The sequence below is a fragment of the Ornithorhynchus anatinus genome, chromosome 17, assembly GCF_004115215.2.
Source record: "Ornithorhynchus anatinus isolate Pmale09 chromosome 17, mOrnAna1.pri.v4, whole genome shotgun sequence".
Lineage (NCBI taxonomy): Eukaryota > Metazoa > Chordata > Mammalia > Monotremata > Ornithorhynchidae > Ornithorhynchus > Ornithorhynchus anatinus.
Genome location: NC_041744.1, coordinates 9,422,384 through 9,436,368, shown reverse-complemented (window position 1 = coordinate 9,436,368; position 13,985 = coordinate 9,422,384). Strand labels below are relative to the sequence as shown.

The 13,985-nt window shown below is 54.8% G+C and overlaps 1 protein-coding gene across 1 annotated transcript in view; it reads left to right on the top strand.

The window, feature by feature from the left end:
- The window catches only part of FOXN1 (forkhead box N1), a 45,791-nt gene extending 36,277 nt beyond the window's left edge, over nt 1-9,514 (top strand). Inside the window, exons 10-12 of the mRNA XM_039914537.1 lie at nt 5,502-5,709; nt 6,867-7,388; nt 9,234-9,514. Of these exons, the coding sequence (XP_039770471.1) occupies nt 5,502-5,709; nt 6,867-7,388; nt 9,234-9,514 (1,011 nt within the window). The remainder of the gene's footprint in view (nt 1-5,501; nt 5,710-6,866; nt 7,389-9,233) is intronic.
- The last annotated feature ends 4,471 nt before the right edge of the window (nt 9,515-13,985 follow it).

Below are 13,985 nucleotides of genomic sequence, written 5' to 3'. Positions count from 1 at the left end.
TGGAGAAAGTGAGAATGAGAGTGGGTCTCTCCTGGGCCAGGGGTAGGAGTCCCCCACCTCTGATTTGAGACAGGCAGACCCTCAGACCCATCTTTTCCCACCCCAGCTTCTCAGATCAGCCTCCTCTGCCTATTGTCTGCTTTCCTCCCTCCTTCACACGCCATGGAAATTCCCCCCGACATTCCACTGGCAGTCCTTCCAGGCACATTCAAAGGGTTGAGCTCAATTCTGGCCTCCAGGCCCACAGTCCACCCAGGGAGCTCTAGTTGAGTGGTCTACTCCCTGCAAACATCCAGGAATGTGACTACCAATTTTACATCTCCTGGGCCACAACCAACCTCCTCTCCCTCAGCCTTCCCGGCCTCTGTGGGCCTCCCTGCCTCCCAGCTGGCCAAGGAGGAAGAAGATTCATCAAGAGCATATTCTGGAAAGATGGCCCAGGAAGAGACCTCCATTTCTAGGGAGTAAGAGGCCTCCAGTACCAAGCCAGTGACATAAATGAGCAGGGCCTCACCCAGCTTTTCCTGGCCTCCCTCTGCTAAGGTTAGGAGGAAGAGGAGGAAGAGAATGAGGAGGAGGAGGAGGAGGAGGAGGAGCAGGAGGAGGAGTGGGGAGGAAGAGGAGGAGAAGAAGAGGAGAAGGGGGATGAGGCTGAGGAATAGGAGAAAGATCACTGAAGGCATTTACTAAGGGTGGTGCAGTCTACCACATGCTAGGGAAAACAGAATGCACTGGTGATTTTTAATTTTTTAATTTTTTTAATGGTATTTGTTAAGCACTTATTACCTGTTGTCAGGCACTGTACTAAGCACTGGGGTAAATACAAGCTAATCCTGTTAGACACAGTCCCTCTCCCACATGAGGCTCACACTAATAGTCCCCATTTTCCAGATGAGGTAACTGAGGCATGTAGAAGTTAAGTGACTTGCCCAAGGTCAAACAGCATACACACGGTGGAGCTGAGATTAGAACCCAGGTCTTGGTGATTCTTTCCTATTGGGCCCGATTGGAGGGTCACTTGCCCAGGGTGAGTGGGTTAGAGGGCAGAATTCAAGGCCTGCCTGGCCCCATGCCTGTAGTCCTGGAGAAGGTTGGCACCAGCAGCTCTGCCTCCCGCCCTGGTAGCTCTCTCTGCACCCGCAGAGTCTGAGAATGTCACGGGATGACAAGCAGCTTAAAATCCTTTCTACCTCCCCACCACACCCATTCCCCTCGGCTGTTTCTTGGGGCTCAGCAACACTGCCCCGAGAAAAGCCCAAAAGTCAGCCCTGTGCCACCCTCCAGATCCCCTCTACCCCTAGAAAGAAAAGGTCTCGGCCCACCTCCTCTGAGTTATAGCCATCCCATGGGGAGGCTTGGCCTCCCACCCCGAATCTGGGCAAAAGACGGTGGATTTCCCACGATCTGCTGAGACTAAGCCTTGGAGAGGGTGAGGATGCATATACCACGGCCCGAGATAAAGGCAGGATGCGAAAGGAGGATTTCCTTCCCCCAGCACTGATGTATTTGACATATCAGAGGTGCCTTTCTTCCCTCTCTCCCTGAAAAGAGTCCGTCCTTGTCATCCTGCTCCACAAACCCAGCCGGTGCCCAGAGGCAAAGGAGATGGGGTGGGGGCAGTCCGAGACCCTGCCCCTGCCTGGAGGAACCAGGGGCAAATGCGGCGCCGGTTCCCGACCCTCTCTAGGCACCTCTTTGGGTGTAAAGAACCAAGTAGCGCTGACCTCGCCATATGAAGAGCCTGGCAAAGAAAACAGATTCCAGCTCATGCCAATTCTCTGCTGATCCCTGCTGCACAGAGACAGTTTCTATGGTGCAATCCCAGCTCATTTCTAGTTGAAACAGAACAGGGCACCTCCTACGTCCTCCCCAGAGAATCACAGTGGGCTGAGCAGATCACTTTGATGTGCCCTTGTGCCCAGAGTGAGGTTAAAAGGGAGAGAGTATTTGAAATTGTGTCTGGGGAAGTGGGCAAGGGGGGGGTGGGGGGAGCTTTAAAAAGAATTGCTTCTCTCTCCTTGTCGGGTCTCCCCTTCAATCAAGAGGTCTGGGTCCAGGCCGGAGGGGAGGTGCCGTCCTTCAGTCCTCCTTCCCCTTCAATTTAGGACCATCTACTCCCACCTTTGCATTCTTTCCCAGCACTCGGTACAGTGCTCTGCACATAGCAAGCACTTCATAAATACTACTAGTACTTAATCATATTTATTGAGCACTTACTATGTGCAGAGCACTGAATTAAGCACTTGGAAGAGTTCACCACAACAGAATTAGCAGCAAAGTTCTCAGCGGAAACCTCTTTCCTTGGGGGACACCTGACAAGAAAGCCAATCCTGTAACAGAACTGGCTTCCTACCACTAATGAAGTGGTCAGAGGTGAAGGCCCTCACCCTTCCTCGTCCCCCACCCTTCCTCTCATCCCCCTGAACAGCTGACTCCCCCCCACCCAATCCTGCCACCCTCCCCCATCCCTGTCCCCCCCCAGCCCCTCCCTCCCACTCATCTGCTTGGTTTAATTATTTTACTAGGAGACAGGTAATCCCTGATTTATAGGGTTGGAAATAGAAGAGGTTGGGCTGCTTTTTTTTTTTTTTTCTGTTTCGGTTGTTGTTCTTAGCCTGTTACATCACACTCACTACCAAGTTTACATTTGACTTAAGGGGGAAAACATTTTTCATGTTGGAATCTGGAACCCACGGGTGGCGACGTGCATTGCACGCCAAAACTGAGAAAGCCTCCTGCCTCAGACTCCCCAGAAGGGGGGTCAGGGAGCTACTGGGAATTTGGGAAGGCAGGAAGGGTTGGGGGGCTTCTTAGGCCCGGGGGGGTGCCGAAAGGGGGCCATGGCAGTCAGGGTGAGGTGAGGACAGCGTTCAGAAAAGGGGGACAATTCCCTCCCATCCTCCAGGCTATCTAGTCACCCCCACCGCCTCACCAGACCCCCTAACGCACCATCCCTAGCAGGGGCCCTGCCTAACAGGGTCTTAGAGTATCAAAGCCACAGGGGGACACAGGAGAACCCAAGTGGACAATATCGGAGACTTCAGGCTCACAAAGCAAAACCCAGCCTTGGGCAGAGGCCCCAAGCCAGGAATAGTCTCTTTTATCATAGTAGGCAGTTCCACTCTGCCCCTTTGCCATCCTCCTTCCCCACCGCCCACCTTTAAAGCCACGGGGTCCCTCCAGGCACCAAGGTTCCCTGTCCACCTGCCTGGTAGCAGAGGGGCAAAAGAGGCCTCAGGCTGTAAAGGACCCTAAAACACTCCCCCTCCTCCCTCTCAGCATGATACCTGGCCCCCCAGAACCCCAGGCTATCTTCACCTTGGGGGTGTGAAAGATCTGGACCTGGGTTGGCTTGAGAGCAGAACAGCAGAGAGGTCAGGGGCTAGGGGTGCCAGGTCATTATATTGGGGGTTGGGGAGGGCTGCCTCTTCTAGGGCCCGTCCCCCTTCCCCCTTCAAAGCTAACTGGGGCAAGCGGCAAGAGACAGCTAGGGGAAGGGGCTTTCCTGGGCCAGGCCCATGAGTCAGAGCTGTGGAGGGCAGAGGCGTGGCTGACCAGGTGGCGGTGGGCTCTCCTTCGGATTAATCGTCGAACATAATTGGTAGATCCAAACAGGAAGTGGCAGAAGCAGAGAGATGAGCTATAGCCAAAGAATCCCTGAATCCGTTTTATAAGGTCATAAAGGGGCCCTGTGCTCATCAGGGCTAATCACCAGATTGCTGATCGATGCTCAAAGCCAATCTTCCGGGTGAAATTGGGGACTCCGAGCTCTCCTGTCCGCCAGACATCTGCCTCTCCGTGCCACCTCGGCTCTGGCAGCTGAGTTCCGGCCCGGCCTAGATCTCCGGGGTCCTGTCCCGTCCCCCTACCCTTCGGCTCCGGGCCCTAGCGCCACTGGCCAAGGCTTTCAGTTCTGAAAGAAATAGCTTCCCAGGCTGAGAAGGGATCTTGGGGAGTCATGGAGGTGGCTCAGTGGAAAGAGCATGGGCTTTGGAGTCAGGGCTCATGAGTTCGAATCCCAGCTCTGCCACTTGTCGGCTGTGTGACTGTGGGCAAGTCACTTCACTTCTCTGTGCCTCAGTTCCCTCATCTGTAAAATGGGGATGAAGACTGTGAGCCCCACATGGGACAACCTGATTCCCCTATGTCTATCCCAGCGCTTAGAACAGTGCTTGGCACATAGTAAGCGCTTAACAAATACCAACATTATTATTATTATTATCCCCTTGCCTCCAGTTGGGGTCACACACAATGGCCATCAAACCCTGTGAGAGAGATCTCGATCTTTTCAATCTCTCAGCTTCTGTTTGAGAGCGAGTCCTGGGACCAGGAGGAAGAGAATCGAGACTCCTCTTAGCTTTAGTTCACTCTGTTCACTGGAGCCTGAGGGGCAAGACCTGGCTGCTTTCCCAACCTGTAACATGTAGCAAATCTTGCTTCTGTGTTCATCTCTCTCTCTCTTTTTTGCTCCCTCTCTCTTTCCCTCTCTCTCCTCTTTGATTGTGTGTGATTAAGCTCCCAATTTTCCCTTGGGGCAAGGAGGGCGGGTTGCTTGGCTCCTCATTAGGCCAAGACTAAAACTGAGAGAGTGAGGAAAGGGGGGGAGGAGCTGAGGGAGGAAGGGAAGGAGGAGGAGGAGCTTCATTCCCTAGGTAATTAAGTGTTTTGCTCCCAGATAAAGAACCACCACACTTCAACAAGTGTCTTGGAAAATAAATAAAACAGGACGTGATAATCAGGGGTGCAGCCCTCCTGCCTCCTCACAGGGATGTCTGAGTCAGCCTAATGGTTTTTACAGTCCTTCATGGGCACAATTACTGCCCTGGTGGCATGACAGGACATAATGGCTGTTTATTTTGCTGTTCAAGCAGAGGGCAAGGGTGCCCTCCCCCCACCCCCCGCTTGCTTGTTTGCTCCAGTTGAGAGGGTCAGGGGGCTGACATACATCCGCTCCTCGGTCCCCCTGACTCCTTCACCTTGGGAACACAAAAGACGTGGGGCCCGGGTGGACCTCCCATCCTATTTTCCCCGCTTTACTCGTGCCTCGGAGTCCCTCAGCCCCAGGACCAGGCAGTGGTGGAAGATGTAGAAAGAGCATGGAGGGAAAATGTCTTCTGCTTCCTGCCTGACCCCACTGTCCATGGTCCCCCAGGCAACGCTGCTCTGGACCAAACTCCTCAAGGGAGCAGGACCAGTTGTTGGGTCTCCTGGCAGTTTTCCCCAGCCCTGGCTTCCTGCTCTGTTCTAAGTAGCTGCGGGACCAGACGGGTGAAGGTGGCCATTTTGTGTAGCCCTGGGCTCTCTGAGGACAGTCAGTTGTTCCCCAGCAGCTTGTTCCCCACCCTGTCTTTTGGAGGCAAGAGCCAGTGGACAACTGGGGGGAATGAGGGGCTGTGAAGAGGGAGGCAGGTTAGGGGGCTGGGGGAGGGAGGGCGAGGGGTGAAGAGCGAGGAGCCCCCACCGTCCTCTCCTAATGACTCCCCTTGCTTTGGCCCCGGCAGACTGCCCCGGATGGCTGGAAAAACTCAGTGCGCCACAACTTATCTCTCAACAAGTGTTTCGAGAAGGTGGAGAATAAGTCGGGCAGCTCATCCCGCAAGGGCTGCCTGTGGGCCCTGAACCCGGCCAAGATTGACAAGATGCAAGAGGAGCTGCAGAAGTGGAAGAGGAAAGACCCCGTTGCTGTGCGCAAAAGCATGGCCAAGCCAGGTGGGGCCTGAGGGGCCGACCCCCAAACCCCGGGGATGGAGAATCCCCCAGGGGCCCGGTGAGGTGGAGAGGAGCTCTCCTGGCACCAGAAGTCTGTGTTGGAGTTAACTCTGCTGTGCCCCAGGGCAGCTGCTGGTCAGATCCAACAGCCCCCTCTGAGTCTCCTGGCTAGGCTAATAATAATAAATAACAATGTGCCAAGCACCGTTCTAAGCACTGGGGTAGATACAAGGTAATCAGGTTGTCCCATGTTGGGGCTCACAGTCTTAATCCCCGTTTTACAGATGAGGGAACTGGGGCACAGAGAAGTAAAGTAACTAACCCAAAGTCACAGAGCTGACAAGTGCCGGGATTAGAACCCTTGACCTCTGACTCCCAAGCCCATGCTCTTTCCACTGAGCCACGCTACTTCTGCCCCAGACCTGGAGATGGATCCTCTCGGGGAGGAGGGTTCTTTCTGGTGACCAGCCAATCAATCCATCAATCACTGGTATTTATCAGGTGCTTACTCTGTACAAAGCACTATACTAAATGTTTGGGAAAGCACAACAGAGGCAGCCAATCAATCCATCAAACCCTGGCATTTATGGAGCACTTACACTGTGCCAAACACTGTACTAAATGCTCGGGTGACCACAAGAGTTAGTAGACATGGCCATTACCCTCAAGGACCTTACAACCTCATGGGGGAAGACAGATACTAAAATAAATTACAGTTAGGGGGAGGCAAGAGAGTTGAAGGATATGGACCTAAGTGCCGTGAGCCATGGTGGGGTGGGATGAGTACCTGAGTGCTTAGGGATTGAGGACGTCTGGGTGCATAGATGATGCAGGAGCGGAGGAAATGGTGGGGAGATGAGAGATCCAAGTCCGGGGGCTGTAGAGGAAGGTGCCACTCTCCCCCACCCCCACCCCCGCTGGCCTGGTAGGCCCCGCCAAGGATACCAGCTCATTTAGGCCTCTTCCAGGAACTCCAACATGCTCACCACACCATCTCCGGGCCCCCCACTCCAGCCCCGGGACCCAAGGGGGAATCAGAACAGAAAAGAGGCCCATTCCCTGAGAAGCCGCTCCTTCGCTGTCCCCGGCCCCAGGACCCCCACTGGGAGGATGGCGGGGGGCTCAGTGTGCTTTTGGTTTTCTGTTTGTCCTTCCAGAAGAGCTGGACTCGCTCATCGGAGACAAGGCCGAAAAGTTCCGCCCTCCCAGCCTGGCCTGCGCGGGCCCGGGGTTGGCGGGGCCGGGCCTCCCCAGACAAATGACCACGGCGCCGGCGGCCCTGGGCGAGTCGGCCCACCCTTCCGCCCTCCCCCAGACCCTCCACGTGCTCCACCCGGCGCCAGGCCCCCTCCAGGCCAAGAACCCTCTCCTGGGCGGACACCCGCCCTCCTGCTACCCGTCGGCCCCGCAGGGGTACGCCCATCTTTCTCCAGCTCTGGGGCAACCTGGGGGGCCCCAAACACTCTTCCCCCCTGCCGAAGGGCAGGGGGAGCTCAGGGCCCAGCCCAGCACCTCCCAGGACTCCCCCCTGCCCGCCCAAACTCCCCCCATCCATAGCATGAAGATGCTGACGGAGCCTTCCCCGGCCAGGACCATGCCTGATGCCCTCATGCCAGAGGGGGACCTGAGTAACGACATCGATGCACTCAACCCCTCACTCACTGACTTCGACCTCCAAGGTAAGCCCCTTCCTCTCGGTACCGCCCCTTTCTCTTCCTGCTCCTGCTCCTCCCCTGATGGAAGCAGAGCCCCCGACAAGCACCCGCAGCCCTGCCCCGAGCTGACTTGGAACCCAGGGTTATGGGTTTCTGAGCCCGGGGAAGGGGGCAGGGACCGGATGATAATAATAATTATAGTGATAATTATGGTATTTGTTAAGCGGTTACTGTGTGCCAGGTACTGTACTAAATGCCGGGGTGGATACAAACAGATCGAGTTGGACACAGTCTCTGTCCCATGGGGGGCTCCCAATCTCAATCCCCATTCTACAGATGAGGTAACTGAGGCCCAGAGAAGTAAAGTGACTTGCCAAGGTCACACAGCATACATGCAGTGGAGTCAGGATTAGAACCCATGACCTCCTGACTCCCAGGCCAGTGCTCTCTCCACTACACCATGCTATTTCTACGCCATACTCTGATGCCCTCAGAACCCAGGATCTGAACAATCCTGGCCGGGCAGGAATCAGGTTTAGGGTTTTCTAATCCCAGGTCTGCCATCCCTCGACATCCCCAGGCTTTGGGGTCCAACTGAGGAAGATAACAGTCGAGCAGAATGTCTGTCCCTGCCCCGTGCTAAAAAGAGATAATAATAATCATGGTATTTGTTAAGCGCTTACTATGTGCCGAGCACTGTACTCAGCCTTGGGGTAGGGGCAAGATAGACACAGTCTCTATTCCTCACGGGGCTCACAGTCTAAGTAAGAGGAGGAACAGGTATTGAATCATGATTGTACAGAGGAGGAAATGGAGGTCCAGAGAAGTTGAGTGACTTGCCCAAGGTCACCCAGCAGGCGAGGGGCAGATCTGGGATTAGAATTCAGGTTCCTGACACCACCTCCGGGCCCATGAAGAAAGGGCTGTTATGATTACCAGAGAAGTGATCAATTCTCCAATCCTTAGCTGAGTTTTTTTTTTAATGGTATTTGTTAAGCACTTACTATGTGCTAATCAGGTTGGACACAGTCCACATCCCACATGGGGCTCAGTCTTAATTCCCATTTAACAGATGAGGTAACTAGGCACAGGGAAGTTAAGTGACTTGCCCAAGGTCACACAGCAGACATGTGGCAGAATCAGGATTAGAACCCAAGTCCTCTACCGCCCAAGTCCTCTACCTCCCGTGCCCATGCTCTATCCACAGGGCCATGCTACTTCTCAACATTCAGCAGGTTCCACAGAAATCCCAGATAGATAATAATAATTATTATTATTATGGTTTTTGTTAAGCGCTTGCTACCTGCCAAGCACTGTACTGAGTGCCGGATGACAGTCCTGACCACCCCAAGTGACTGAGGGGGGTTGGCTAGTTTCAGTAGGCACGCACCATCCACTGGCCGGAGGGCTGGACACCGGATCGACTCTTGGGGCTCAGTGGGGGTGACCGGCCTGCCCCTACCGTGTCCCCCACGTTCTGCCCCACTACCCCCACCCGGGCACCCGGAAGAGTGTGTCAGCTGGGACGTCTCCCGAGGCAGAGCCCGGGACTCAGGAGCCGGGCTCTGTTTGCTGGCCCAGCGCATGATGAGCGCCGCTCGCCTCTGCTCCCCACCGCCATGCAGCTCCTCGTCCCCATCTGGGCTCCCAGGTCCTCCTCCAACTACCAGAGGGGGGGTGGGCCTTCAGCAGGACGGAGGTCTCCAGCGAGCAGGGCCTTTGGGACAATTAGCTTCCCTGGGCATCTCTACACTAGCAAAACGCATTATTCTACACCAGCGACGGGCATAATATGCCCCGACGCCAAGGTGCCGAGGGTCGTCCGGAGCGTTCGTGAACATTAAGTGCCCGGGGGGTTGTGATTTTCAGGAAACCTGTGGGAAGAGTTGAAGGACGACAGCCTGGCCCTGGACCCCCTGGTGCTGGTGAGCTCGTCGCCCATGTCCTCTCACTGCTTTCCGGCACACTGTCTGATGGGAAGCCACACGGGCGGCGGAGGGGGCACCGACCTGAGCCCGCAGAACGGCGGGCCCCCGGGTGCCCTGGCGGACGTGCACCTCACCACCCTGTACTCGGCCTTCATGGACCTGGACCCGGTGCCCCCGGCGTATCTCAACAACTCCAGCTCTAAGCCCATCGCGCTGGTGTGAGCCGCCTGGGCCGGCCGCCCCCCGCCCCCGGCCCCCCGTGCTCTACCCCGGGCCCCTGCCGCGAAGGGGTCGGTGCCCCACTGTGCCACTGCCGCCCTTCCGGTCCCGCCCTCCCTGAGCTTCGATCCGAGCGCTGAGAGGACCCGTGGCCTGCTGAGTTCAGACTGCGCCGATGCCAGGCCTGGTGCCCTTGAAATCCCTGCTAGCCGGTCACCGCTGGGCAGTCCAAGCTCCCGGAAGGAAAGAGCCAACCCCTCTTCTCCTCCCAACACCCACACACACTCACACACCCACACACACATATACCACCCCCACCACACCCCTAGCATGGTAACTTGGCCGACTTGATTCTCAGGAGGTGGCTGGCAAGGTAGGGACAACCAGAGGCCCTTCCCCGTCTCCCCAACAGAAGCACCTGGGACACCCTCTCCCCCTGCCGCCGCTGCAGCGCCGCCCCCTTCCGCCCCCGCCCCCGAGACCCACATCCTCAAACATTTCCTCCCCTCCCCGTGCCGAGGAAGCCCAGTGTGGCGCCTCTGCCAGCCCCCCGGACCTTGGAGACCTGCAGGTGTAGCTTAGTGACATGGTAGGACTAGCTTCTTTGCAAAAGAAAAAAAAATCACAACAAAGAAAAAGAAAACCACACGGGGAGGATCAGGGAGAACTCCGAGAAAGCCGTACTCTGTGTCAAAAAAAAAAAAAATCAACATCCAGCTCCTATGGAAAGCTCAAAAATACTCCAAAACTCTTTTTTGCCGTCTACAACTCCTCGAGATGAGACCCTGGCATCTCCCTCTGCTCTTCTGGCAGAATTCCCTATTTATTCCTCACTCTTCACCCAGATGGACTGGGAAAGAGGCTGGAGACCATATCCCCCCACCCAAACTTTCCCCGTCGGTCTCCTCTTTTCCGAGCAGAATCTTCTTCCTCTCTAGCGTCACCAAACCCTCCAATCCCGAGGCTGGCGGCAACCTTTATAAGGTCATCTGGTCCATCCCCCTGCCCCGGGCAGGCAGGATGACCCTTTCTCTTTGGGATGCCTGGACTCCCCCCTACGCCTCCAAGTTTTCCCCGACACCACTAGACTGGCAATCTTCCCCTGATTTTGCCCGGATGCAGAGAGGATCCTCTGCCCCCAATTCCCTTGGGAAGCAAGAGGGTCCATGCTGGATTCCCACATGATATTTCAGCGTCCTTGATATCTGTTGTGTCTGAGAGAGGGGGACACGGGTGCAATCTGGAGTTCCGCCCACCCGGGACCCCCAGGATCTCCGAGGCTAGACTCAAGGGCTGGGCCACGAGGCCAGGCTGCAGCCCTCCACCCGCTTGGACAAGGATGGAAATGAAGGTTTTAAAAAAAAAGAGAATGTCTTGAAACTTGAAAGGTAACTAATTACATAGGGTATTTTGACCCCAGATTGAACTGCCCTCTCGCTGTGTCCCAGAATCTCTGCCCTGGATCAGTCGAGGCCAGGGGAGGGAAAGAAGGGTCGGGCAGCTTCTGGGGAAAAGAGAGAGGATCCAGAGGACCCTGTCATCTCTGGGGAGGCCGGGTTGCACCTGTACCACAAAACTGTCCTGTGGACTTTGGAAAAGTGCTCCAATGGAGACACAGAGGGGGGAAAACATCCCCGGCCAGCTGGAAAAGCAACTTGGTCCCACACCTCTCTCCTCCTCTCCAAGTTCCTTGCAAATGGTAGCAATTCCCTGGGCAAGTCCAATTCCCACCATCCTCCGGGCCCCGGGGAGGCCGGAGGCCTCTCCCTGCTGGCCGCCCGGGCCTCCTCGGCCTCCTCTTCAGAACTGGGCGGGGCAGGAGCGTATAGGCCTCCGGCTGGGCGAGATGGGAAATGGAAAGACTTGGGAGTGCCCTGGAGTTCATCATCAGGCTCTAAACATCGGTCTGGTGTCCATGGAGAAAGAAAATCAAGTACCAAGTTGTACTGCATGATGTCATTCGCATTGTACCTGTTCTGTAGCAATAAAGTGAGTGCCTTAGAGTCATTATGCCACTGTGCTGGTGTCAGGGATTCTGGGGACTTCCAAGAGAGCTGGGCCAGCTCAGCCCTGAGCCTCTGGCATAATATCTGTATTCCCGAACCTTCCCTTCTCTCCCTCCCCCTCCCATTTGGGGACCCCAGCCTCTAGCCTCTCTCCCTGCGGGCATTTCCAAATCCCTTCCTAGTTCTTCTGCCTGGGCGGATCACTTTGAAATGCTCTCTAGGGAGCCACCGAAGGCTTGGAATCAGTCCCAGGTGCCTCTGTTTTTTTTTTTTTTAAATGGCATTTGTTAAGCGCTTACTATGTCCCAGGCCCCGTACTAGGCACTTGGGTAGATACAAGACAGCGCTGGTCTCCAGTTGGAGGCTCTGTCCCACAGGGACCTCACAGTCTTCATCCGCATTTTACAGGTGAAGGAACTGAGGCACAGAGAAGTGAAGTGACTTGCCAAGAGTCACACAGCAGACAAATGACGGAGTCCAGATAAGAACCCATGGCTCCCAGGCCTGTGCTTTTTCCACTAGGCCACGCTGCATTCCCAGCCTCTTCAAAGCCTGGGGCCACGGGACTCTTATCGCTCTTCTCCTCTCTACTTGCAGACCGGGAGTCACAGCGGGGCAGAGTCTTACCAGTTCCACCTGCAGCCTGGCACTGACTCCATTTTAGCGCCCAGCGCCGCGACTCAAAATAGTTTTCAAGCAGAGAAAGAGCTAGAGCGGCGGGAATCGCCGCCCGACCTCCATCACCTTTGCAACCAGCTCTCTCAAGGTTTCTCCTGTACGCTGGCTTGCAGCATTAGAGGATTGGGTTAGACGTTTGACCCCGGAATAGGCGGAAGGGGGTTGGAGCTTGGAATCACTCTTTTTTGTGAGTGTTTTTTTAAATCAATCATTACTTGTATTTACTGAAAACTTCCTGTGTGCAGGTCACTTTCTAAGCACTTGGCATATTGTTATTTTGAATTCTCGCAGACACTTAGTACAATGGTCTGCATACAGTAAATGCTCAAGAAATTTAATTGATTGATTAGAGAAATGCACAGAGGTCACTTCCACTTTTAATAATGCCACAATAATATCTGGGGTGTTTGTTAAACAATTACCCAAACCTGGAGTAGAAGCATGGCTCAGTGGAAAGAGCCCGGGCTTGGGAGTCAGGGGTCGTGGGTTCTAATCCCGTCTCCGCCGCTTGTCAGCTGTGTGACTTTGGGGGAGTCACTTAAATTCTCTCAGCCTCAGTTACCTCACCTGCAAAATGGGGATTAAAACAACCTGATCACCTTGTATCCTCCATAGCTCTTATAACAGTGCTTCGCACATAGTGAGCGTTTAACAAATACCATCATCATCATCATTATTATACAATCAGATCAGACACAATTCCTGTCTCACGAGGGCCCCTCAGCTAAAGGAGGAGGGAAGACAGGTATTTAATCCCCATTTTACAGATGAGGAATCTGAGGCCCAAACAGGTTAAGCGACTTGCCTAGGGTCGCACAGCAGAAGGATGGCAAAGCTGGGAGGCAGGTGAAACTACCAGGACAGGAAGCCACGGCAAGCACTGCATGGGGCAACCTGGCCAACTCAAACGGGGGCTTCTGAGGCAGTGTGGCCTATTGGACAGAGCACGGGCCTGGGCATCAAAAGGACCTGGGTCCTTATTCTGACTCTGCTACTTGACTGCTGTATGAACTTGGACAAGTCACCTCACTTCTGTGGGCCTCAGTTCCCTCACTTGTAAATTGAGGATTAAGTTTGTTAGTCCCATCTGAGATGTGGACGGTGTCCAACCTCTCTTGTATCTAACCCGGCGCTTAGTACAGTGCCGGACGTGTAGTAAGCCCTTAATACTATTGTTAAAAAAAGCAGGGAGGGGGAGAGTGGTGCCTGCTGAGGGCACAGTACAGACGCTAACAGGGAGGTTGCCGCTCTTCCTCCGGCAGGTTTGGTCTGTGCTTAAACCCGTAGCGCGGATAGAGCACAGGCCCGGGAGTCACAAGGTCATGGGTTCTAATTCCGGCTCCGCCATTTGTCTGCTGTGAGGCCTTGGGCAAGTCACTTTACTTTTCTGGCCCTCACTTACTTCCTCTGTAGAATGGGGATTGACAGTGTGAGCACCACATGGGAGAGGGACTGTGTGTCTAACCCCAGTGATTAGTATACTGCTTGGCACATAGTAAGCGCTTAACAAATGCCATTATTATTATTATTAATAACTCTCTTTAGTCTCCATGGTGGGGACGGGGTTTTTCCTTCCTTTGGGACCCTCGGATCGATTCGTCAGTATTAGGGGGTGGAAGGCACGAGGCCTTTGGGCCTTGGGCGGTTACTTCGGTGGGAGTAGCCTCCCGCGCCCGGGGCAAGGGCGCCGCCTGCTGGCGCTCGGGAACGCCCGGCGGGGAACCATTCCCTGGCTTTTAGCTCCCCGATGTCTTTACCTTTGGTTTTTATTAATAATAAAAATAATAATA